This window comes from Sphaerodactylus townsendi, linkage group LG02, assembly GCF_021028975.2.
Source record: "Sphaerodactylus townsendi isolate TG3544 linkage group LG02, MPM_Stown_v2.3, whole genome shotgun sequence".
NCBI classification, from domain to species: domain Eukaryota; kingdom Metazoa; phylum Chordata; class Lepidosauria; order Squamata; family Sphaerodactylidae; genus Sphaerodactylus; species Sphaerodactylus townsendi.
In genome coordinates, this window is record NC_059426.1 from 135,987,786 (window position 1) to 136,011,843 (window position 24,058).

Genomic DNA, 24,058 nt, shown 5'->3' on the forward strand with positions numbered 1-24,058 from the left:
GCCTGCATGGTTGACAGGCAGAGAGCACCCTTCAGAAGCTTCCTTCCTTCCCTGGTTGGTTCTGCTGTCCAGTGGTGTTGCAACTGAGACAATGCCCCATCTGTCTGTGGATGATCCATGTACAATGCAGAACCAGAATATTCGTTGTTGGTGAAAGTTCCAAACTTTGGCCACCCTGGTTCTTGTTGGGGACCGCAGTCTCAGATTAAAGACAGTCCACAGCGAACCAAAGATGGAGGTATCGACAAGGAAGGGGTTCAGAACCTGGCAGAAAGTTGTCGCCCAGTCTGGCCACATACCAGTGGCAAGGTCAAGTGGCAGTGGTGGGGGAAGGGGTATGTGACATCCTGCAGCCTCCAGGGGTCAGGGGAGGCATTGGGTGTAGGAAAGGAGTAATCCACCCAATGCTGGCTAGGAGCACAAAAGGGTTTGGCTTTTAAAATGATATATTTTGGGGTATTTAATACTACTGTGCATTTCAAATATCAGTTTTCTTTGAACAGAAACAAAGTAGTTACATTACACATTGTAAAAATCACTAAATTGTAGCATAAAACTACACAGAAGCCCCCAACTGTCAGGGTAGATTGAGACATAAAATGCCAGTCCTGTACTATCACCTCAGGGGTTGCCATCTAGCTTCCAGCTGGACTTGAATGAAAGCAATGTTTGTATGTGTCAGTGCGTCCAACGTGTGATGTACATATGCAGTTGCCACAATCTCCATAACAACTGTGGCGTTTTTTCAAACTACTGAGACTGAAGAAATTCAGTACTGCATATACAGTACCTGCACAGAGCCACAACAATACTAGCTGCCTCAATATAGACTGAGACAAGTTGAGACCCTGGCAGTAGTCTTGCATGCAAAAAATAATTGAATAGAGACTGTCAGACACACATCAACACACCAGGTTGATTTAGTTGACAGCTGCATTCTTTGCTTTTGTTCAAGTGCACACTGCTCAGTTGAATAAGCCTTTTGCTGTTTACTGTGTCTCGTGCATGTCAGACTACATGATCTGATTAACAAAATTCAGGGCTACATGAAACTGAAGATATTTCTTTCCCCACTGTGAAATATTAAAACCTGAACACAATACAGTTTTGCAGTAATTGCTTACAGCAGTATGTTACTATGATCCCTTCGTGACATCCTGGGACAACCCCCTCTATTACTATTATGCTCCTGTAGATCTGGGATTTTTTCTAAAAGAACAATTCAGGTTGCCTTCAAATAATTATCGCTGCTTCAATACAAGTGGTTTGTATGAAAACTTGACGGAAAACAGGATATGAATGCTCCTTAGCGGATAGAAGCTTGACCAGCACACTTCTTCCACTTCTGTTCAATGCTAACTTAGCTCAAGAATGATATTTATGCAATATAAAAGCCACAGCCTCTGCCCAGATCTTTGATGCATGGCCTGAGAACCTCTGGAGGCTCTGCTAACCCTACAGAGGGCAGCAGATCCAGGCCTATGACACTATTTGCAGATTCTGAGGTTACTCCCCTGTTGGGACCCCAATTTCCTTGACCTCACAGGGCTACATAAGCTTTACAACTGTGCACCAGCCAGCTGGATCTTGCCTGTCTGACAGCTATTTCCATCTTACTCCTCTGTCATTTTTCTAGGGTGCCTATACCCCACAACCTCACGTAGGTTTACTATATCAACAGTAATATTTGTATAATTAATATGATCCTCTGAAATGTCAAAAAGTTTTAGGACCTCCAAGCTGCCAATTGTTTTGTCACCACAAGTGGTATTAGTATAAGTTATCCACTTCAACGGCTTCACCAATGCAAATAGGACAAACTGATAAACACTGAGAAAATAATTTTTCCTACTGACCAATTTCTAATTTAAGAACTGCTGGACTGAAAAGCTTTTGGAACTAAGCCATATAGTGCAGGCTTTGCTAGACAAAACCATTTCCTGAGAATTTGAATCATAAAGTATATCAAAGCAACTATCCAAAAGAGATACAGCAATCCTATGGTTTATTACACACTTGCTAGATTTTTTTATTAGCTATTTTGCAAATATTAGTTGTTGCACTAATGAAAAAATTAAACATTGGAAAAGGTGAAAAAGCAAGCAGTATTCACTATGCTTCAATCTACCAATAGCTCAATATAACATAACATTCTTCTAGCTGAAGGCCTCTTGCCGAGGCCTTAATTCTAAGGAGTAACTTTGCAGCACTGTTCACACACACACACCAACATGCAACTTCATTCTGCTAACTAGAAGCAAGCCACCAAAAAACATCATTCCAATTTGCTACACCTGGAATGCAGTGAATTACCACTGCACATTGACTTTAATTGTTGTTTGAAATATATTAGTATGTATAGAAGAAAATGACTACAATATGAAGCTCAGATGTTCACTGAACACAGTTACTAAGAAAGGTTACTGTCACATGCTAGTTGGCAAAATCATCACAATCAACTGACCACCTTCCACCTGTTTACATCCTTTACTATTTAGTGAAGCAATTCCTAGTGAAGCAAAAACAGAACATCTCAAAATCAAACAATATGTATTTATGTACGTAATATTACAATGTCCTTAAATATTAGCGGAGAACTGGATTGTACCTGAACTGTCAGACCCTCCTTCAGGACTCCCACTGGAATACATTGTGGCCAGCTTCCCATCCAAGATAAACCTGAACCATCCATTGCTACCATTAGAGAGTTCCAAAGCGGCAGCATCGCTCCAAATATACAAGCAGTCTCTTCCTCTAATGATTGACCAGTCCCTCCAGTGATACGGCTTGCCCTGCTGTAACTCTTTAGCATCCTCCTGAGGTTCATCTTCCTGTAACCAAGAAAGACCCAATGAGCAATTCCATGTGTATGCAAATTAAGCTGCTGAAAGAAACCCCACAAGCATATTCATGAGTTATATATTCTTGTATATAGCCTCAGAATTTCAGTAGACAATATGTCTAACTTTAAAAAAGGATGTCACTACTTCTTACTTAAAATGTTTTAAGCTGGCTTTCCACCTAACTTCTTGCCCAAGGTGGTAAACAAAAGAACAATAGTAGAAGGGGACAGATGAATCTCTCTGGGGACAGAATTCCATAATATTGGCACCATGTGTTTAGAGTTACTATGATAGATGATAATACTAAAAACTGAGGGGGAAAAGCATGCACTGGAGACTGATTCGTTTGTTCTGGAAAGGTGAGTGTTCATGCACTATTATTTCAATGATAAATGGAAGATTAGTTAATCAAAGAAGCACTGAATGTGCAGATTATGGGTTGCTTAGGACTACAGTATTCTCAAATATAAATCAGAACTGGTTTGATGGGTCATTCACCCCCCTACTTGTTATCAGTTTCACACTTTTGACAACTACAGCATAGTATATGTAAGTTTTTCAAAGTAAGATGGCCTTTGGATATTGGCTGTAGTTTTATTTACATAGTTCTCATATCCCCATTAAGTATGTTTTACTGATGCTAAACAGGCAGAAGAGTTTCTTCACTAGAGGAGTTTCTTCACTAGAGGACAAAACTCATCAGCAAATCCTTTACCAGGATATATTACACTTTTCACATAAAAAAGTCAGACAGCCAACGGAGAGAAGCAGGGAAGGAACCTGTACTGACTTTCTCTGGTTTGGATTCTTCTTCATTCTCATCATCAGAAGATGGTCCTGCCAGGGTTGACACTTTACTTATCACACCAAGCCTAGCAAGCTGATCCAAAAAAAGATCGCCTCCTTTATCAACCAAATCTCTTATGATCTGCAAGGCTAGTAAGTGGCCATCATCATCATCCTGTGGGGAAAAAGGGGAAAATTACAGATGGCACTAATCCATTTTCTGACAAGCACTCCACACTTAGGAGGCACTGGCTGTCCTACTATTCTGAAAACCTCAAAAAAAAAAGTATGTTATTGTCTCTCTTTGAACACCCCCCCCCCCAATCCACTTAAGGTTATTTCACATGTTATATAGCAAAAGTCAGTTTTTTACACCAGGAATATACACAAACAGGAAGCCCTAGCTAGCCCCAGCATTGCCAAATATATGTGCAACATCCTATTCAAAAGGCCCTTCCATCAGTACTCTTGTCTCAAGGACAGCATCCATCTGAACAAACTCAGAAGCTAATAAGAAGTGTATTGCACCCTTGGAAAACTTATTTCAATGTTCCATCATTTTCAAATAATATACAAGTCTGATAAACAGGTACTGTGATGTATCTTCAAGAGTTTTATCATGCACAAAAATGGAGGCCACAAGTCAAATACAAATACCTCTTGATCTAGAACTGTAGCAGTAATCTCCACTAGAACTGTAGGCAAATTGTGACCAGCATCAGAATCACAAACTTCTTTTAGCAAAGCTTCAGAACAAAAATGTATCATTTTTCTGATGAGAGCAAGACTCGCTTTCCTTTTAAAGACAGAAAAATATTCTTGTTATTAAACTGAACCAGGAACACTCAGAAAAGAACAGTATTTTTCACTGATGTGTTCAACTACAACTCAGCATCTTCAGTCTATCATCATCATAAAAACCATTTTGATTATGCCCAAATTGTACAGTGTATTTCTGCTTTAAAAAATTATTATAAAATGTTTATTTTATATTGAAAGAATTCTGATTGTCATTTTGCAGAGCTGAAAAGAGGTCTTAAAAACTGACCCTGCAGAAATTTAGTAAGTGAATATTACTCTTTGGAATATTGACAAAACATCTGGCAATTCATTCTGCTTGCGTATTTTTTGAAATTATTTATTTGCAGACCAAAGTGAGGTCTTTATATCCTGAAAGGAATAATGTTTACTTCTGTTATTTAGTAAGAACACACATATTGTCAATAATAATTTCTAATTAAGTTAATGGTGGTACATCTTGGATGTGAATTCTTGCTATACTTAGCCTCAAGCACTCCTCCCCCTTTTCATTGCAAGTGAAACTGACAATCAACAAGGCATGTGCCCTGTAAAAAATGTGATGCAGCACTGCCAAGGCAGAAGGCACTCTTTCTGTAGCTGTGCAAAAACTGTTTCAATCTCCACCATACCACATGTTTTAACAACTCAGTGATAATCAGAAATCAGGGTCTTCGTTCTTTAATGTTATACCACATTTTGAGGTGGAAAAGACAGACTACAAAAAACACCACCAACAGAAAAACTTAAATGTGGTGTTTTGTTTAAAAGATGGGGGGATATATTTTTTGAAAAGTCTTGTTATTCACACGTACACATGAAGTTGCCTTATCACTAGCCATGCCCCTGTTTCATCAATGTCACTAGTGGCCAACAGGCACCAGACCTCCAGGGACTCACAAAGAGGTCTTCAACATAATTCGCTATAATAGCCTTTAAATAGAGATGATGGAAAACAAATCTTCTGCATGCAACAGCCATGGCCCCATCCCACAAATTTTGTTATGCACAACTGGTGCTAATTCTATAACCTCTACATATGAATGTCAGGAATTAAAAAATTCAAGAGATAGATTATAAATCATTGCATGGTGAGGGCTTAGATTATTAGAAACACACATTAGATTATCCATCCAAGATAATCTCTGTTGTACCAGCAATCTTCTCATTAAAGATGAGAACGATGAACGTTGTCATTAAAGATGACAACGATGAAACCGCATACAGACGGGAGGTTGAACAACTAGCCTCGTGGTGCCACTGGAACAATCTAGAACTGAACACACTTAAAACCGTAGAAATGGTGGTAGATTTCAGGAGAAACCCTCCCATCCTACCTCCTCTCACAATACTAGACAACACAGTATCAACAGTAGAGACCTTTAAATTTCTAGGCTCCATCATATCTCATGGATCCTAAAATGGTCACCTATCATCAAAAATGTCATTAAAAAAAAAAGCACAACAAAGCAATGTTCTTTTCATGCGCAACAACTCAGGAAGCTTTCCAAACTGCCCAAGGAGCTTTGCCATTGGATACAGTTCTCTACAGAGGAATCATTGAGTCTCCATCATCTGCAATTCTCTATAATCCTGTGTGGTTTGGTTCCTTGCAACCCAACAAAAGACTGACACTCCAGACTCTTAGAGAATAATCAGAACTGCAGAAAAAAACAATTGCTGCTAACCTGCCTTCCATTGAGAGGACCTGTATACTGCAATCGGGTGCAAAAAAAGGGCTGTGAAAATATTTGACTGACCCCTCGTGATCCTGGACATAAACTGTTTCAACTCTTACTCCTCTAAACGCCGCTACATGAGCACTGCACACCAAGACAACTAGGACATAAGAACAGTTTTTCCGGAATGCCATCACTCTGTTAAACAAATAATTCCCTCGATAATGTTAAACTATTTATTATATACTTATTATATAATTACTGCACTACTTTTTTCATCATTCCTATTACCCATCTCCTCCCACTTGTGACTGTATGACTATAGCCGCCTGTGCTGACATTTTATTTTTTATTTTATGATTTTACATTTTATGTTTTCTATTACTACTGATTTTGTTTCCTGATTGTTTACTAGATCCCATATATGACAATCATTAAGTGCTGTACCTTATGATTCTTGACAAATGTATTTTTCTTTTATGTACACTGAGAGCATATGCACCGGAGACAAATTCCTTGTGTGTCCAATCACACTTGGCCAATAAAGATTCTATTCTATTCTATTCTATTCTAAAGGCATGCCTCACTTAACAGAACCTTGACAGTATCTTTACCTTATTGAAGGCAGCATAGTTTGTTGAAATGTTTGAGCAAACACAGGCAACAATCTTTTCAAGTATATTGGAGCCATTTCTGGATCACCTTTGGGCTCATTTGATTCTTCCTCATCTTTGTTTGAATCTTTCTTTTTCTTTTCGTCTCCTTTGTTAACTGGACACATCCAGTCACCTGCAATTGGTTTCAAGTATTTACAGTGAATACACTTACTTTTATTGAAGTATTTTTGGATAATAAAAATCAAACTTGAAATACACAAAATTTTCACTTTCTGAGAAAGGGACATTAGATTGGACACACCAAACAACTCCATTTATGCTAGGGCTCTCTGAAGTGGAAATGCCAGTCAGTTATTGCAAATCAACTTGATTGTAAATCACTCTGCTCAGTCAACTTGATTGTAAACTACCATTCATTTCTGCTTATGTAATGCATAACACAGGAAGTATACTTCAGCAAGCATGCAGTCAAGCTGGGATAGTGGTTTTCTTCAGTTGAATCATATCACTTCTCCAAACTGAACACACTGATTGGAAATGAAAAAAACACACACTTTACCGTAGCTATTGCAAAATGATTTATGGTTTAAATGGAACCTCATAAAGTAAGACTTCTCTTCCACCATCACATGACAGGACCAACTCAATTCTTTTACCAATGTCAGATTTTTTGTAGAAATTTTGAAAACTGCACATAGTTCTAGGAGGAAGGCTTGCTGACACACAGGTAACATATTTCAGAGGCTATTTACAACTCTATTAAGGAATTTTAGAGCTCTCCCTGTTGAAATAACATTGCTCTCAACTACAGAAGTTCTTACCCAGACAACCAAAGCAGAGGCAAAGCGCTTGATTATTATTCCTATGGTTCCTACCATTCCTATGGTTTTCTTTGAAAAAAATAAGTTTATTATTTGTTTAACAAATAAAATGTGCTTTTATGTGCACATACCACACCAAATTTATGCATGTGATGAAACTGGCTGTAAATGCGGAAATCCTGTGGCAATGTCAAGTAGCCCTAATAAGTTGATGAAAGCACTCTGTCTTCTGCCTGTTACAACAGGACTACCATTTTCCCCCTTCTATTCACTCACTGATGTTACATGCACATGCAGCTTCATAAAGAGCTGGGGCTAGGAACTGTCCAATTAGGCCACTCTCACGGCTTTGCTTTTTTGCCTTAAATACTGCTGAAAGTTATTTTCAGCGAGCTGTACTACAGAATAAAACAGTAATTTTGGGGAACTGAAACATGTGGCTATTGTTGCTAAATGTGGTATGTTTCCTTGACTATTTTAGTTTTGAAACAGGGAAGACAATATACCAGAGTCATTGCAGCTCAGCTCCTTTTCTTTTTATTCACCTTGATTGCACTACAAACTGGTATACAGAACTCTCAATTCTACAGTGCTATATTTCCATTCATTTGCTCTAAATAAATACAACATCCAATTTTAAACTAACCTGGAGACTGAAGAATAGCCACTACTTCGCTGTGCCCCCTTTCTCGAGCCTTGTCCAAAGGCGTCTTTCCATCTTCATCTCTCAAATCTGGATTGGCACCATGACGCAAAAGTGTCTTAAAAACAAAAATTAAGATAGTAGTATGAACATTACTTTGATCAAAAAGCTAGTCAGTGTAGAAATAGCACATTTATGGGTTCCTTGGGCCATGACTGCACCTTCCTCAAGACTAATAGCCCAATCCAGAAGGAGGGGGGAGCACATTTTGGAAGTGGCACAGGTCCATGCTGATATATCTGCCCACCCCATTAGGCCTGCACATACTCTGGCCGGGGGGGGCAAACAGGTGACAGGCAGGTGCTGAACAACTCTGCAGCACCTGACCTGGAAGAGGCTGCCTTCCTGAGAGCCGCGTCAGGATGCTGCCTTGGGTTGGGGCAAGCTAGGGGCATTCTCTAAAGTCTGCCCCTACCAGGTTTTTGACCCAGGAATGCTCCCAGGGTAGCCCTCCAGCTTACACCATGATAACAAGTGGCGTAAATCCTATGGAGTTGTCTGGGCATGTTTGCTGTGGGCCCAGAGCTCCACAGGAGGTAGCACCACATTTGCCACATAGTCCCCAGCAGCCAAGCCCGCCGCCCCAACTTGCCTGCCTGACTACTGGGCAGGAAAGGATGGGGAAATGTCTGCCCCTATGGATTTCTTGATCACAAGTACTGCATAGCCAGATGTAAAACCACACAATAATTTAGAATACACAGTCCACATTCAGTTCCAGATATAGACTTATAATGTCTATGTATGGAAATGGTTGATAGAATTCACATCAATTTCAAAATGCATATCTGTAGAAACAATAATTTTCCCATCCACACTTCTATTTTGGAGCCGATTTGACCCAATGAAAAGGATGGGTATGGCGGATAGAGAATTTGAAGCGCAATTTGCTTCTCCTATCCGGCAAGATGGAGGAAACTGTGGCAATCTGGTTTTTTTCCTTTTTATTAAAAAATGAAAATAGTTTACAGAAAAAATGCACCTTTGCTACTTGTGGTCTTCCGAAGCATGCAGCATAATGTAAGGATGATGACCTTTGACCCCTGTTAACATCAGCACCTCTTTCACAGAGAAATTCAACCTGTTTACAAAAGCAAGAGAAGACACAGATAAAAGAGAAACAGTTTTTTCCCATGATTTCTTTTCCAAAGAAGATCAAGACAGTATTTCATTTGTTGTCTTACCATTTCCTGAGTTCCAAAAGCTGAGGCCCAATTTAAGAGAGTTTGCCCTACATCATCCATAAAGTTTACTTCAAAAGCTGAAGAAGGAAACCAAGAAAGAGAGATTTTACAAAGTTATATATTTTTTCTGAGTTACCATAACAAAGGCCCTTTCCGCACATGCGTGGATCCGAGCCTCCGCCGGCATAATTTATGCCGGCGGAGGCTCGGGGGCCGTTTGCACGCTAGCGTGCGAGCGGCTGGCACTTCCCCCTCAGCCGGAGAGGTCTCCGGTCAACCCCTCCACTCAATGTCCTGTCCTTTGTCGCTCTGGAGGGCTGCAGGGACCCGCCCACGCTGCCCTCTGACCTCCAGGGGTCAGAGGGCAGCATGGGCGGGGCTCTGCAACCCTCCATAGCGACGAAGGACAGGACGGTGAGTGGAGGGGGAAAGCAGCGTCTTCCCGCCGGTGCTGTTTGCACCGCACCGACAGGAAGACGGTGCTTTAGAAAAACCTCGCTAGATTTCCAAGGTTAATAGGAGCGGCTTCACACTGCTCCCGGGCAGCGCCTCCTGTGCGAACAGCAGCGCCTCCTGTGTGAACAGCTGCCCAGGGATAGCGTTTTTGTCATCCCTGGGCCGCTGTAAATCGCCCGTGCGGAAAGGGCCTAACAGAAAGAGAGGAAGGATTAAATCTTAGTAAACACAAGTTAATCAAACCTTCTAACAACTTTACTTGTACACAAAGAGACAGTATTCATGTTTAATGGTTCACACAATATCACAAACCACCAGGACTGCTATTATCTAAATAAGCTCGGGAATGCTCAGGTCCACAAGTTGCCCTCCCCATCCTCTTTGTGGAATTCTGGTCTTCACTGGTTGGCTGTGTGCAAGGGCAAGGGGGGGGGATGAGCTTAGAGATCCCTTAGGCCTACTTATGTAATGGCAAACTATGACTTTATGTTGCTTGTGAACCGTACCATGTGCATCAATTTGAACACCACGACTATCCATACACTCATATATTTGGATACAAGTATGTGTTGTCATCAACTAGAAACCACTATGCAGAACAGAATTCTTATGCCTACCTCCTGTGTCTATAGCATCTATTAGCGCATCAGTATCTTTGCTGCGGATGCAATCTATCAGCTGCCGATGGGAACGTTCACCAGTGCTATCCAGCCTACGCAACCCCGGGATTCTCCCTGTAGATCCAGCACTGGACTTTGGCAGGGCTTTTCGTCCTTCAAATAGTAGCACCAAAAGAAGATCTACCAAACGCATGGTATCTAGCACACACCTTTCATCACCCTGCAATGCACTCTCTATAGAATCTGGAAGCTCTGATCTTAGGAGATCCTGGAAATAATTAAAAGTCTGAACAATAAAAATATACAGAACTTTAGACAAGCCAATAAGAAAGGGATTTCACATCCATATGAAAATGCTGAATTTTAACAGATTCAAGTCTAGTGAAAACATTAGCAACAAGCTATATACAGTCTAACATTTTCAGGATTTTAAAAAATGAAATTATAACATGACTATGTAGTGAAAAAAGAAATTCTTACATGGGTTACTACTGGAGAGCCTCTGCAGAGGGTCGATAACAGGCTCACAATAGTGGACACCTGGTTACTCAGTTTAGAGTCGGCAGCTGCAGATGGTGCTCCTGTGCTGCTCCGTCCAGGTTTGCATGCTGAAGATGGTCCTGAAACTGTGCCGCCTGCTGCAGCCATCCGAGATAACAGTTCCTCAGTAAGTCCATGTTTGGCTAATGGTGCTGGATCTACCCCACGGCGTGTAAATCGATCAGCTAGTGAAGCAAAACACCGCAGTGCACCATCTGAAACCTGAAGAAGGCAATTGATAAGACACTTAAAATTGTTCACTCAAAGCAAGATCTGGTCAGCCACAGTTTTCATGAACAGCCATACAAGAAAATGGAGTTCAATGTAGCTCTTGCTGCAGCACTTTCTGAACTACGTATGAGCTGAGTTCTCTAAAAGCTTTATGTTAAAAGAACACAGCACCATAAAGGCTAACAAAAGTATTGTACCCTGGATTAAAACTTTTGAACTGCATGAGTTGTCAACAGTATCTCACAGCCCAAGAAAGGACAGACGTGTATTCCAAAACCTGAAGCAACTCTTCAACATCAACAGTAGTCAATACAAACCTAGCAACTGCCCCTGCAACAAGGCATGAGGCCAACTCTGTCCCCATACCTGCAAAAGAAAAACTATCACATGATTCAACATCAACAACATATCAATACGGGCTCTTTCACTCACACTTCCTCTCACTGTGTACATACTAGCATGTGCAAACAATTTCTACCATTTATACTGATCAAGCCAGACAGCCTCCATGCAAGGTAACAGACACAAATCAGACATATGAAATGGAAACACTAAAATTCCACAAGAAGAGCAGTTCAATCTTCCTGAATGTTACAGCTGCCCCATAATTTAGCAAAACAATTCAAGATAGTCTCCAGGAAGAAATTGCAACTGCACTGTAATCTACATACATTTACAGGTTAGATACTTTGGTTCTTAATACATTCATTGTAATAATTTTGTGACTATTCATAATATTAGCATACATTGGTTACTGGAAATATTCTGATACAGCATACTTGCATTGTTTATAATAGACGCATAAAAGCTGTTGTAAGGTATAATGTTGTTATCATTGGCATTATATGTGTTATAATAATTCTGAATCATTTACCTGATGGTCTTCATGTTTCAGCAAACTTGAGAGGGATTCAACACAGATCTCCAAAGAGGAATCCTGAGGTTCCATTTTTCCACACAATCTTGATACTACAGCCATAGCAGAATGCAGAGTATCTTTATGAACTAGATGCCCACTGTCTCGAATAAATGTCAATACACAGTTCAACCCTCCAGCTTCAAATACAGCACCTGATTCCCGGGTACAGATGAGCTCTAATACCTAGGATGAAAATGAAATTATAAATTCTTTTAAAATCATAACAAATGCAATAATAATTTCTGCTTCCAAACCTAGTAACTGCCATTAACTTTTTGTCTTAAAAACCTATCTGATGTAACATCTGCTTTTGGGGACAAGAAAACCTACTTTATGCAGAATACAGAGGTTACATATATACATCTCCTAACAATTAGAGAGTTATCTGAAATAGTCAAAATGAAATCACTGATTGTCTGCACAGAGGAACGATGATAAAACCAGCAGTTCAAAGGGAAAACCTTTATAGGAATATTAGCAAATATGTAAAACCAGTGTGGCGGAAAGCCCAAGTAGTGGTCACTACCACTGAGGAACCAAAATTATTTCAGGCTTCAAAATAGATGACCAAGTCAGTGTGTAACTTTTTGAACTACTGTGAAACAGAAAGGTTTCCCTAAGCTATACCCTTTTCAACAAAAAGAACTGAACAGAATTGTAACTTCATCCTCCACATCTTTGGACCATCTTTGTTTTAGAATGCTCTCCTAGTGCCTACCTAACAGAACTAGGTAGGTGCTAGGATCCATTCAAAAACAAAGATGGTCCAACTTGCGGTGGATGAAGTTACAATTCTGCTGAGTTCTTTTTGTTGAAAAGGGTATAAAAATTACTCTCTCCTCTCTACCCTCCATTGCAGAGCCAGCGTAGTATAGTGGTTAAGAAGGGTGGATTCTAATCTGGAGAACTGGGTTTGATTTCCCACTCGTACACATGAGCAGCAGAATCTTATCAAGTGAACTAGATTTGTTTTGCTGTTCCTACCCATGATGCCTGCTGAGTGACCTTGGGCTACTCACAGTTCTTCAGAACTCTCTCAACTCCACCTACCTCCCAAGGTGTCCTTTGCAGGTAGAGGAAATGAAAGGAGTTTGTAAGCCACTTTGGGACTCCTTACAGGAGAGGAAGGTGGCAAATAAATTTAAACACTTCATCATCAAAATGCCTTCTAAAATGTTGCTCTTGGGAAGGAGGACCCCCCCCCCCAAAAAAAGAATGAGGGTCAGTCAGAAGTATGCAGTAGGAGTGGGGGTTAGGAAAACTGCCCCCACTATTGCCCAAGCAAATGTTAGGAAGGATCATCCCTTTGAATCTAGGGCCATGGCTCAGTGGTAAAAACCTCTTCTTAGAACCCAGAAGGACCCAGGATCTAACTCTGGCGTCTTCACTTAAACATTCAAGAAGTAGATGAGAACAAATCACTTGCTCTTCTAAATAATTAATTCTTAACTGATATTAGCACTTAAATCCTACCTTTATTATATCTATTTTCTTGTTCTTCTGCTCAAATCAAAGCCACAAATCGTCAGTTCATTTTTTCTGTTTTATCTATTTTAAATCTTTCAAGCAATTAGGCATTAAAAAATTCAGTGACAGGTATTTTCTTCTGCTATTAATTTTTCTCTTGATTTCATTTTATATTCCCCTCAGGAAAAGTCTAGAATGTCACAATATGTTACCCACCTGTTTTCAAATATAATTTCTCATGTAAATAAAACTTCTTTGTTGAGAGCTACCTCGGTGTTTTCTGACACAGTCCAAGTTTAAATTTAACCCACGTTCTCAGAATGATATGGCTAATATAATGATTATTAAAACTGTTATTGACCTTAATTTTGCCATACCATAAATGGGCATATTTTATCCCATATTCTCAGAATGATATTCTTAATATCATGATTATTAAAACATTTATGACTTTAACTTTGTCACACCATAAATAGGCATACCATTCATATGCATACCAATTGGCCATGCTGACAGAGGCTGATGGGAATTGTAGTTCCTGAACATCTGGAGAGCCGCAGGTTCCCTACCCCTGTTCTAGATCAAGCAATTTTCCATTCCTCAACACAACCCATTCTTTCAGCCAAACTGAACAACCAGCAGCCTCTCCCCACTCCCATTGGAAGGTGGCATATGCAGTTCACTGGGCTGCACCACTGATCTTGCCAGCATAAGTCTATGACAGCAAATGGGAGTGTTCCTGACCCAAAAGGACTTAAGCCAGCCCCACCTCCAGGAACACCTCCTTCAGCACTGGCAAAGGCTCCTGCACACGCACACTAGCACTGTGGTTGAGCTGGCACTCAGGTGTTGTGCTGCTGTGTGGCTCTAGTGTGCATGCCCTTTATGCCGGTGCAACTAGCATTTATGCTGGCACCGGAGCCACCCTCCTGGCACCTGGCACCCTCCTGGCACCGGAGCCACCCTCCTCTGCCTCCAGAGGAGTGTTGGCCCTCCACCTCAGGACTGCACTATTTATAAAATAGTTGTTTTTCTTCGTTTGGAGCATAAATTACCAACACAAAGTTAACTTCCACCCCCACAAGCTCACCAGACAATACAATTTAGCACCTAAATTTAGGTTACATATAACAGCACTCTTTTTCTTTTTAATACTGGCTGAGATAAACTATTCACCTAAAGATTTATGGGACTAATATTTTACATCCTTTTTTCTAATGTGGGTTCTCACAGAAAATAATATTTTAAGTTTTTTCAAATGATGAAGTATTTCCCTTCTCATTTGAGAAGCCTTAGCTCCATTCATATTCCACATTAGAAATGTGTAATCCATAGCTGGGTTCCAGAGCATTAACAATTCTTGTCATCCAGTCCAGTCATTTACTCTTCTTTTCCCTGTTGTGGATGATCTGTTTCTAATTAGTCTTGATCTAAGTCTTCTGAAGTCTCTGTATCACTAAAATCCCTTTTGTATCTTTCTCACGCCTTCTGAATCACAGTTAATCTGAATCTGTGCTCCTTAAAAAATACACCTTCTAGTTTTTTCCAGTGAAACATAATGTTCTTCTGTTTAACAACTTTTCAGCTAGGAAGGCATATACTTTTCTCTGATCGGCATATTCTTTTCTCTGATAGGTATTACTTTCAAAACCATTATGTCCACACTATCCACTTCCAATCTTGTATCAAAATGTTGTCATAGGATAAATCGTCATCCTCTTCCTTACAAACTGAATTGAAATACTTCTTGGGATTTTCATCACTGTAGGATATTTAGAATTTAATTTGTAGGCTTTATCAGCTTCAATTTCCATATCTTTCTCTGTGACACCAGAAAGTCTGCCAGAGAAATAAACTTTTGTCTAATACTTTCATCTGCATTCTCAGCCCTGAATCTCAAATAAAACTGTCTCTCTCAATTTCAGTAGAACTAAAATTGTCCCTTCCTCTTTCTCTATTAAAAGTTTGTTTTCCCTTTGTCATTAAGTTAATTTCTCCAAATTATAATTTATAGAATTTTCCAGGTTCTCAACATCTTCTGATATATTTGCTTTCATTTTTAGGAAACCTGTTCATTTTATCAAACCTCTGCTCCATACTTTTTTCCAAAAGTCTCCCACTAATTTGTTAATTGATCTTTTTAAAAATTCTCTCAGACATAACTAATTCTTCAGAAGTTAAGGCCAGTTATATTTGATGTGGCCAGGAGCTGTCATTTGTCATCCAGCTTCCTAGCTCTCAACCCCCAAGTGAGTCACAAAACCCTGTTTTCATGCTTTACGCAGGAGGAGAACTTCTTGAAGCAATGCAGGTTATCTCCTGATCCCTCTTTATGCAGAGTGATTACTTGACTGATATTCTAGCCACCAAGATCCTCCACACTTCACAGAGGAGTCATCAAAATGCCATAAAAATCCCACCAGAAGCGACTGATAACCACCTTCATGAGGGAAATTTTGTTATACAATGTGCTCTCCTAAGGCGTTGACTTTAGGTCATCTAGTGACAAGTGCTTTGCTTTTCTGGCACAAATTATTTTGGTTAAAATTTCAAATTCAAAATCACTAAATTCTGGTCTCATAAGCACGCCACCATTGTAATCATACTTGATATTCACTAAGTTTTCTGTTCTGCAGCAAAGGTAAATTATTACAACATACCTTCACACATTGCTCAGCCAAGTCTCTGCTGGTTCTGTTGTTCAGCTCAACAACTACTAAGCGGTTACAAAGTGCTTTGATAGCACCGTCTACTCCCACAATCCGTCGGGTGCATTCTGCTGATACATCCAAATAATAAGTTATGGCGCGGGCTGTTACTTCTAATACATTGTCTGGTGCACTCTCATCAAGGAAAATTTTGCACAGTGCTGGCAAAAAAGTACGAGGTGGACACCTGTTGGAAGACAGAGAGAGAAAGAAACTCATTATCCATCAACTGCATATGCTTGTGTCCCATAGAACACTTCTCATGCGCAGAAGTCACTAATAGTAGACTAGTTCAGATTGGAGTTCCCCAACATAGCATCTGTGGGCAGTATAGTGGCTGTGGCCAGCACCTTTCCCGGCTCCTGTTCACTGTTCATTGTTCTCTGACAGCCAGCTCTGTCTGTCAAAACACTACACTGAATGAGGCTCTGAGCTGAATGATTAGGTAGACTACTACCTGCCTTATCCATTATCTCTCACCGACCCTCAAACTGTTTTGGTTCTGGGTGTCCGACAGCAAAAACCCAACCCATGCCAGAAGTTGACGTTGCCAAGACAGAGAAGGCTCCCGCTCTCCCATGGGTTTGTTCTCAAACAAGTTCTGCTGCCAGGTAGCAGGGAGAAAGCCTTTTCTGCTCTGCTCTGAATTTCTGATGTTTATGGTATAATTTGATTTTTTGTTGATGTTTATGGTGTAAAGTTGACAACAGCCTTAAAACCAAAATGCTACTAAAAACAACAAAAGCAGTGGGAGTTTCAGGATTGGACTACACAGCTGAAACCCTCAATGAAACTTTGGTTGCAATCATCATTTTGGAAAGTCTGTGATATACAGGCAGGGCATACAGCTCATGATCAAAGCACAGAGTTGGTTGGCATCCTGTTGAACAATACTTCTTCATGAGATCTTTGCCAGAAATATTTGCTTGTTTACTTATTCTTTTACATCTCATTTTCTCCCCAGTGGGGGCCCAAAATGTCTTACAATATTCTCTCCTCCCATTTTATCCTCACAACCATCCTATAAGGTAAGTTAGACTGTTAGTATCTAACTTCTTCAAGGTCAACTGAGAGGGGGATGAGGGATTCAAATGTGGGTCTCCCAGATCCTAGTCTGCACTCTAACCACCAACACTTAGGCTCTGCAGAAAAGCTGCTTTCAGGATTATGCATAACTCTCACTTTGATATTTTAAGGTTGGGTCCACTTCCTGTGGCAGTCCTGTTTTGACTGGCTTCGCCCGCTTCAGCAGCAATTTTGTAATGGTGAATGCCAGCGGGGTGTAATGGTTAACAACAGGTGGACTCTAATCTGGAGAACTCTGGATGAGCAGCAGACTCTTATCTGGTGAACCAGATTTCTTTCCCCACTTCTACATTCCTGCTGGGTGATGCTGGGTTAGTCACAGTTCGTTCAGAACTCTCTCACCCCACCTACCTCACAAGGTGTTTACTTTGGGGAGAGGAAGGGAAAGTAGTTGGGGAGAGGAAGGGAAAGCCTCCTTGAGTCTCCTTACAGGACAGAAAAGGGGAAGTAAATGTAAACTGCTCTGGGGACCCTGATCTAGACTGTTTTTCAAACCATGATATGGAAATCATACTTACAACTACAATAATAAATCCCATTCTAGACTCATTATCTATAATAAAAATGGAAAATAATCTAGGTAGCAGGTTGTTTTTATAAGTTGATCTACACAAAACAAAATAGTTGATAGTAATACAAAACTAATTTTTAAAGCAATGACTGCACAACCGCACCATATGATCACACATATCACACACAGTCTTAACGTCATAAAATGAACATTTCATTGTATCAAGCAGTCATGATCATTTGCTCACAGCACCAGAGGTATCTATTCTCATTGTTAAAAACAGAAGCCATGGTTCTGATGAACAGCACAAGCTATGTATTCAGAAGATCACACATTCAATCTCCAGTTAAAGGATACCAGGCAGAAATGTTAATACCTTATACCTGAGATCCTGGAAAACTGCTGCTAGAATTAAATGGAGTAACAGCCTGATTCAGTTCAAGGCAGCTTCATATATCCATGGCCCTTTCCGTGCACGGGCGGCGTAGCAATGAACCCCCATCAGGCATAATTCTATGCCGCATGGTAGGGCTTGAGACCAAGCTGCAAGATGGAGCTGGACTCCCTTCCACTCACCCCTCTTAGTTCAGCGTCGCTTGAGTGGAGGGCTAGGAGAGGACTCCACTCCATGCTGCCCCTCCAAACCCCTGGAAGGTCCGGAGAGGGGCAGCGTGGGCGGGTCTCTGCCGCCCTCCACGGCGACGCTGAACGAAGAGGGGAGTGGAGGGGGAAATGTTTTCCCGCAGGTGCTGTTCGCACAGCGCCGGCAGGAAGACGCTGCTTTGGAAAAACTTTGCTGGGGGAGCGTGGTTTGAAAGTGGCGCCTCTGAGCCGCTCAGGGGTGGAGAGGCCAGCGCTGATGCGATGTAGCAGCACCAGCCATGCAAACCCCTTTCTAGGGACGCAGTTTTTAGTGCCCTGGGCCGCTGTTATCCGCCCTTGCGGAAACAGCTTAGGTTATGTTCTAATCAGTTCAGAATGAAAGGTATTTTTTAAAGCTAGACCAAATCTTTCTCTGCATTATAAGACAAGATTTCTCCCAACTGTTTGTCCATAGGGCTAGTGTTCTATTTGTTCACTCCGTAAGCAGATGACATACTCAACTGAAGTTTTTCAAACACATTCTCTATCAATAAATCACTTGTAGTACACCCTTACCACAATACAGTCATGTCTAAATATCATTATAAGAACCAGTGTGGTATAGTGGTTAAGAGAGTCAGACTAATATCTGGGAGATCCAGGTCTGAATCTCCATTCATGCCATGCAAACTCCTGGAGTGACCTTGGGCCAGTCAGATTCTCAAAGTTTAATCTATCTCACAAGGTTGTTATGAGGACACAATGAAGAACAGGAAAATGATGTAAGATGCTTTGGGACCATTTGGAAGGGAGGGAGGGAGGAAGGTTCCCTGCAAAGGTAGGTACAAATTCAGAGATTAAACCATAAATGTTTTGCATTTCATAAAGAAGTGTAAGAAAGGAAGTTTGACAATGTTTACATAGATGCAAATAATCATCAAATTATGGACTGCATTAACACTGCATTAAGAGAATAGGAATTTTATCAGGAAAACACAAGGGTAAGACCAACCACTTTATCATTATATCCCTATGCCATTGTCATGGGAAAACTTTATGGAATTTCCTTTATATGTGGGAGTATGAGTTAAGTGATTCAACTTTAATGCATCACAAGATATTTAATTTGCAGCAGACTAATGCAATGCAGCTACTTTTTTGAAATTCCTCCATATGGTGACTTTTTCATGGACCACAAAGATTCAAGCTCACCATTCAGAGTGGCACACACTACTTCAGGACTTGACAAATCCAGGGCACCTAGGAATTTTACTGTGGGACCTAATATTTCCAGCTTTACTTTATTCCAGCAACTTCTTGATGATTCTCAGTAGAAGTAAAAAGCTTATTTAGGTGCAGGATAATGGTTTTTTGTAGTGATGACAACTGGGATTACCACATATTTATAAATTTGGTACAATACTTTTCTTATAGCTTTTTTAAAAATAGGAAGAAACTGGGAAGAGTTTAGGATTAGACTTTATGGTAGCAACAATAAGAAAGCATAGTCATTACAACAGAAATCACTGCAGGCTGAAAAATAAGCCTGGCGCCTAAATTTTAGAATAACTCACAATGCAGAAGAAAATTCATCAGGGCCTGTGCTACATGATCTGATACGAACTAATGATATGATACAAACTACCAGTAGGAACATTCGCAAGCTGCATGGATTTAAGACAACTGACACAGACACTGCCACATGAAATGACTGGTCACAGTTTCTCTGACGGCCTTAAGCCACTGATGAGTTTGAGTTAACCTGGAAGAACATGAAACTTCACTGACGTTATTTTTATAGTGTCATCAGGAAAAAAAGCACTCTATGAAGCTTAATAAAATGAACAGATATCCCTAGGTGAGAGAAGCAAACTGTGGGTGGGAGAGGGAGGGTGAAGGTAAGAAAAAGTATCAAAGGTAATTCAGAAATCTTCCCTCAAATGTAGATGCACCCAAAGGCAGGCAAAAGGTTGGGAAAAAAGCTCAGTCGGGCACAGGGGATTTCCGTGCCTGGCGTCGCTGCCTCCCGCAGCGCAAGAGGCGGCGGCACCGGGCAGGCCCTCAGAGCAGCGCTGGAAGGAAAGGTGAGTGGAGGGGCTGAACTGGAGGCAGCTCCGTGCGGAACCGCCTCTCTGGCTCGGTAGATCTTCGGGGCCGTGGAAAACAGGTCCAAATGTCTCTTTGGGTGGTAAAGGTTGCCGACCCCAGGACTTGCCCAAGGTCACCCAGCAGTCTTCATGTGTAAGAGCAGGGAAACAAATCTGGTTCACCAGATTAGAACCCACTGCTCATGTGGACAAGTGGGGAATCAAACCCGGTTCTGCAGATTAGAATATACCGGCTCTTAACCAGTAAACTATACTGGCTCTCTTAGAAGACTGCATTGTAACTCCATCAGCTTAAAAGAACATAACAGATCCCAAAAGGAGTATTTTCTGATGCTTTCAATTTAAACCTGGGGTTTTGGGCGGGGGGGGGGGGGGGGGAGGAAAGGGATAGTACAAAAGGTAGCCGGAAATAAGTATAAAATGAATGGGCTAGCAAGGTATTTTTCCTGAACTCCACCATTTAAATAGTTGAAAACTGATATTCTATCACATTTTCTCTCAACTTCTTTATATTCACCATAATTCATGACTTTTATTACTTTTGAAAAATACGTTATTGAACAAAAAACACAGTTTACTCTAATATTCTGACTTCTACATATATTTAACCACTCACTACTTGGTGGCCTCTTTTAATAACATTTTAGAAACAGACCAATATTTCTGAATAGTTTTTTGAGATTTCATTAACAGAAGTAGTATTTACAATACACTATTTGCAGAAAGTTTAAAAAGTTTGGGTTGAAGTCAACAATCCATGGGTGCAAAGACTGCAGATCTTTCCGTTTTTCTCCCAACAATCCTTTCTGTACTTGGAGAAAGACCATGCAGGTGGGGGAGGAGCCTACAGCATGCTTCCCAGAAAACTCCATAGAAAAAGTGACTTACACCACGTGTTTTTCTGGCGTTAGTCAGAGAGCTGCATCAGAGGTGTTCCCGGGTTGAAAGGCCTTTGGGAGCAGATTACAGTTGGCACCTCCCTCAAGAATGCCTCTAGCTCACCCCCCCAGCAGCATTGGCATCTGCTTTTTCACTGGAGTAGCTTCAGTGTGGCAGCCTCTTATGAGTCAGGTGCAGCAGAGCTGTGCAGCATACATCCACCAGCATGTCTGTCCTCTCAGCAAGTATATTTGCCCCTGACACCAGTGGAATGGGCAAATATCACTTCCAGAACTCCTTTCACCCATCTTCTCCCTTCTCCTCACTGCATGATATTAGTTCCTTGACCTATGGCCTCGGGAACCAACTTTCCTATGGCCAGAAAAGAACAAGGGAACATTCTGTAACCATCAGTGTCTTTTGCTGAGACCACCTGACACAATACAATTTACATTGTCCAAAGGGCAGCTTCTCACTTAGCAGAAAGGAGTCACTGGGTCCAATCTATTATATATTTGGAAGCGGTGTCTGAATTCTATATTCATTGTTACGTATAATTTTATGTCACCACAGCTAATGACCCCAATAATAAATTGGCCCAACTTATAACAGTAATCAGACTGTTTCAGCTTTACATGAGGAGGGAATGCTGCGCAAGGCCAGCCAGAGAACCACAGTTTAAGTCTGCTGAAGGTTGTCTTGGGATTGAGGGGAGAGGGGGCTGATGGTATCTGGAATCCCGCTTTCAAAGGCATAAGGTTGAGAGGGAAGAAGGTTCCAGTTCACTCTGGCCCTTCTTTTCCCATCAAAATGCTTCTTCCTGCCCACCCCTACAGCCTCTGCTCTGAAGACAGGAGTAGCCTGATATCCTCCTTCCTGGCCTACAGCTGTTAGTTGGTCACTCATATCCTTTATATGCCTCACCCCCTCATTCCTGACCCACAGGCTCAGCTCATCACACAGAATCTTCCCCTTTCCCCTCCAGCTGAGTGCAACTGGAGGCATCAGGGGCCCCGCCCCGTCCTGGATACATTCCTACCTTAAATATTACCAACAACGGGACAATTACTACCAACAATTTTACTCACTGTAAACTCCTTCACTGCAAGTGTCCAGGTTAGAGTGCATTCTATATCTTAGGACAGACTGCAACTTAAAATGAATGATAAAAATGTGAAGTGCACTGGTTTCTTCTACTTAAAGAACAATGTTTAATTCTGAGACCAACACTTAACCTAATCCTTTAAAATTTGCTTTAAAATTTACATATTTGATTATGAGACCTGATTAAGTATGGTTGTATATAAAGTTTGTTATAAATTCCAGCACTGTAGCATTTTAAACTCCTACTTAAAACTTAACATTTTAAAAGCTGATTTCTAAAGAATGAACATAAGTTTATTAAAAGAAACAAAGAATCATTATGATGTTCCAATAAACTTAAAACAATATTTTTGAGTAGTACAAACCACTAAAATCCTGATGGGCCTCAGCTATCGACTCACTACACCAGGGGTAGGGAACCTGCGGCTCTCCAGATGTTCAGGAACTACAATTCCCATCAGCCTCTGTCAGCATGGCCAATTGGCCATGCTGGTAGGGGCTGATGGGAATTGTAGTTCCTGAACATCTGGAGAGCCGCAGGTTCCCTACCCCTGCACTACACCGACCCTACCCACAGTTAAGCATTACAAAGGTAATTAAATAAATTTCATTATGAGCTTTAAATGCTATAATTTCCTCAACTGCGGTTTAATACATACTTATTATTACAAACAGGAAGCTTCATAAGAAGGAGATTTGTGTGTTTGAAAAGAATTTTATTGCAATTGCAGTTGAGACTGCTGCTATATTCTGTCTTGGATGTCATTAACTTCTGGCTTATCAGTGATAGCTCTGTCATCATGATAGCCTAAACGTACATAATACCCCCTCCCCAACATTTTGAAAACAACATATAGTTCTCATAACAAAGAGTTTCAGAAAAGCCCAACATGAGTTATTTTGGTTGTACAACTTTCACTTCAAGAACAGATTAAAAATATGCATGGATATTTTTTTTAGAAAAAAAGGTAACAAAAGAGAATCATGACAGTTTACAAAATTATGAATAATCGATAGAGAAAAAATAAATTTGAAACCAGCCCAAGTGTTCCAATTCTTAAAAATACCCATTAGATCAGTGAAAGTACAGGAGCAGCCTGATATCCTCCTACATCACAGCAAATAAGTTCCACCACAGTGTGAAAGTAAGACAATGGAAGATTGCCATGGCCTACAAAAATCAGAGCTTGCCCATGGCACTTGTGCTACAGAACCAGAATCATCAGGCAACTAATGAAGTAAATGCAGGACTATCCCCAACAAAGTCTACAGTCAATTAAGTTACATTTCTGGTTTTCTTATCCAAAGCTAACTGGGCTGCAGAGCCCGCTGCTTTGCCTTCCAGAGTGAGGCCTGCAAGTTATTAAGTGATCTACATGATCTATCCTTTTGAGCAAAAATGTAAACGTTCCAGAA

At 40.7% G+C, this 24,058-nt stretch overlaps 1 protein-coding gene across 8 annotated transcripts in view; it reads right to left on the reverse strand.

Annotated features, from left to right (window-relative positions):
• The window catches only part of HECTD1 (HECT domain E3 ubiquitin protein ligase 1), a 71,237-nt gene that overhangs the window by 37,212 nt on the left and 9,967 nt on the right, over positions 1-24,058 (reverse strand). For 6 of the 8 annotated variants that reach the window (XM_048484731.1, XM_048484730.1, XM_048484733.1 and 3 more), the window contains 11 exons: positions 16,325-16,559; positions 12,153-12,380; positions 10,988-11,269; positions 10,505-10,793; positions 9,432-9,508; positions 9,230-9,328; positions 8,191-8,305; positions 6,721-6,895; positions 4,287-4,425; positions 3,634-3,804; positions 2,609-2,831 (listed from right to left, as the gene is read on the reverse strand). In XM_048484731.1, coding sequence (XP_048340688.1) covers positions 2,609-2,831; positions 3,634-3,804; positions 4,287-4,425; positions 6,721-6,895; positions 8,191-8,305; positions 9,230-9,328; positions 9,432-9,508; positions 10,505-10,793; positions 10,988-11,269; positions 12,153-12,380; positions 16,325-16,559 — 2,033 coding nt within the window. The remainder of the gene's footprint in view (positions 1-2,608; positions 2,832-3,633; positions 3,805-4,286; positions 4,426-6,720; positions 6,896-8,190; positions 8,306-9,229; positions 9,329-9,431; positions 9,509-10,504; positions 10,794-10,987; positions 11,270-12,152; positions 12,381-16,324; positions 16,560-24,058) is intronic. The other 2 variants (XM_048484736.1, XM_048484732.1) reach the window with 1 other exon arrangement.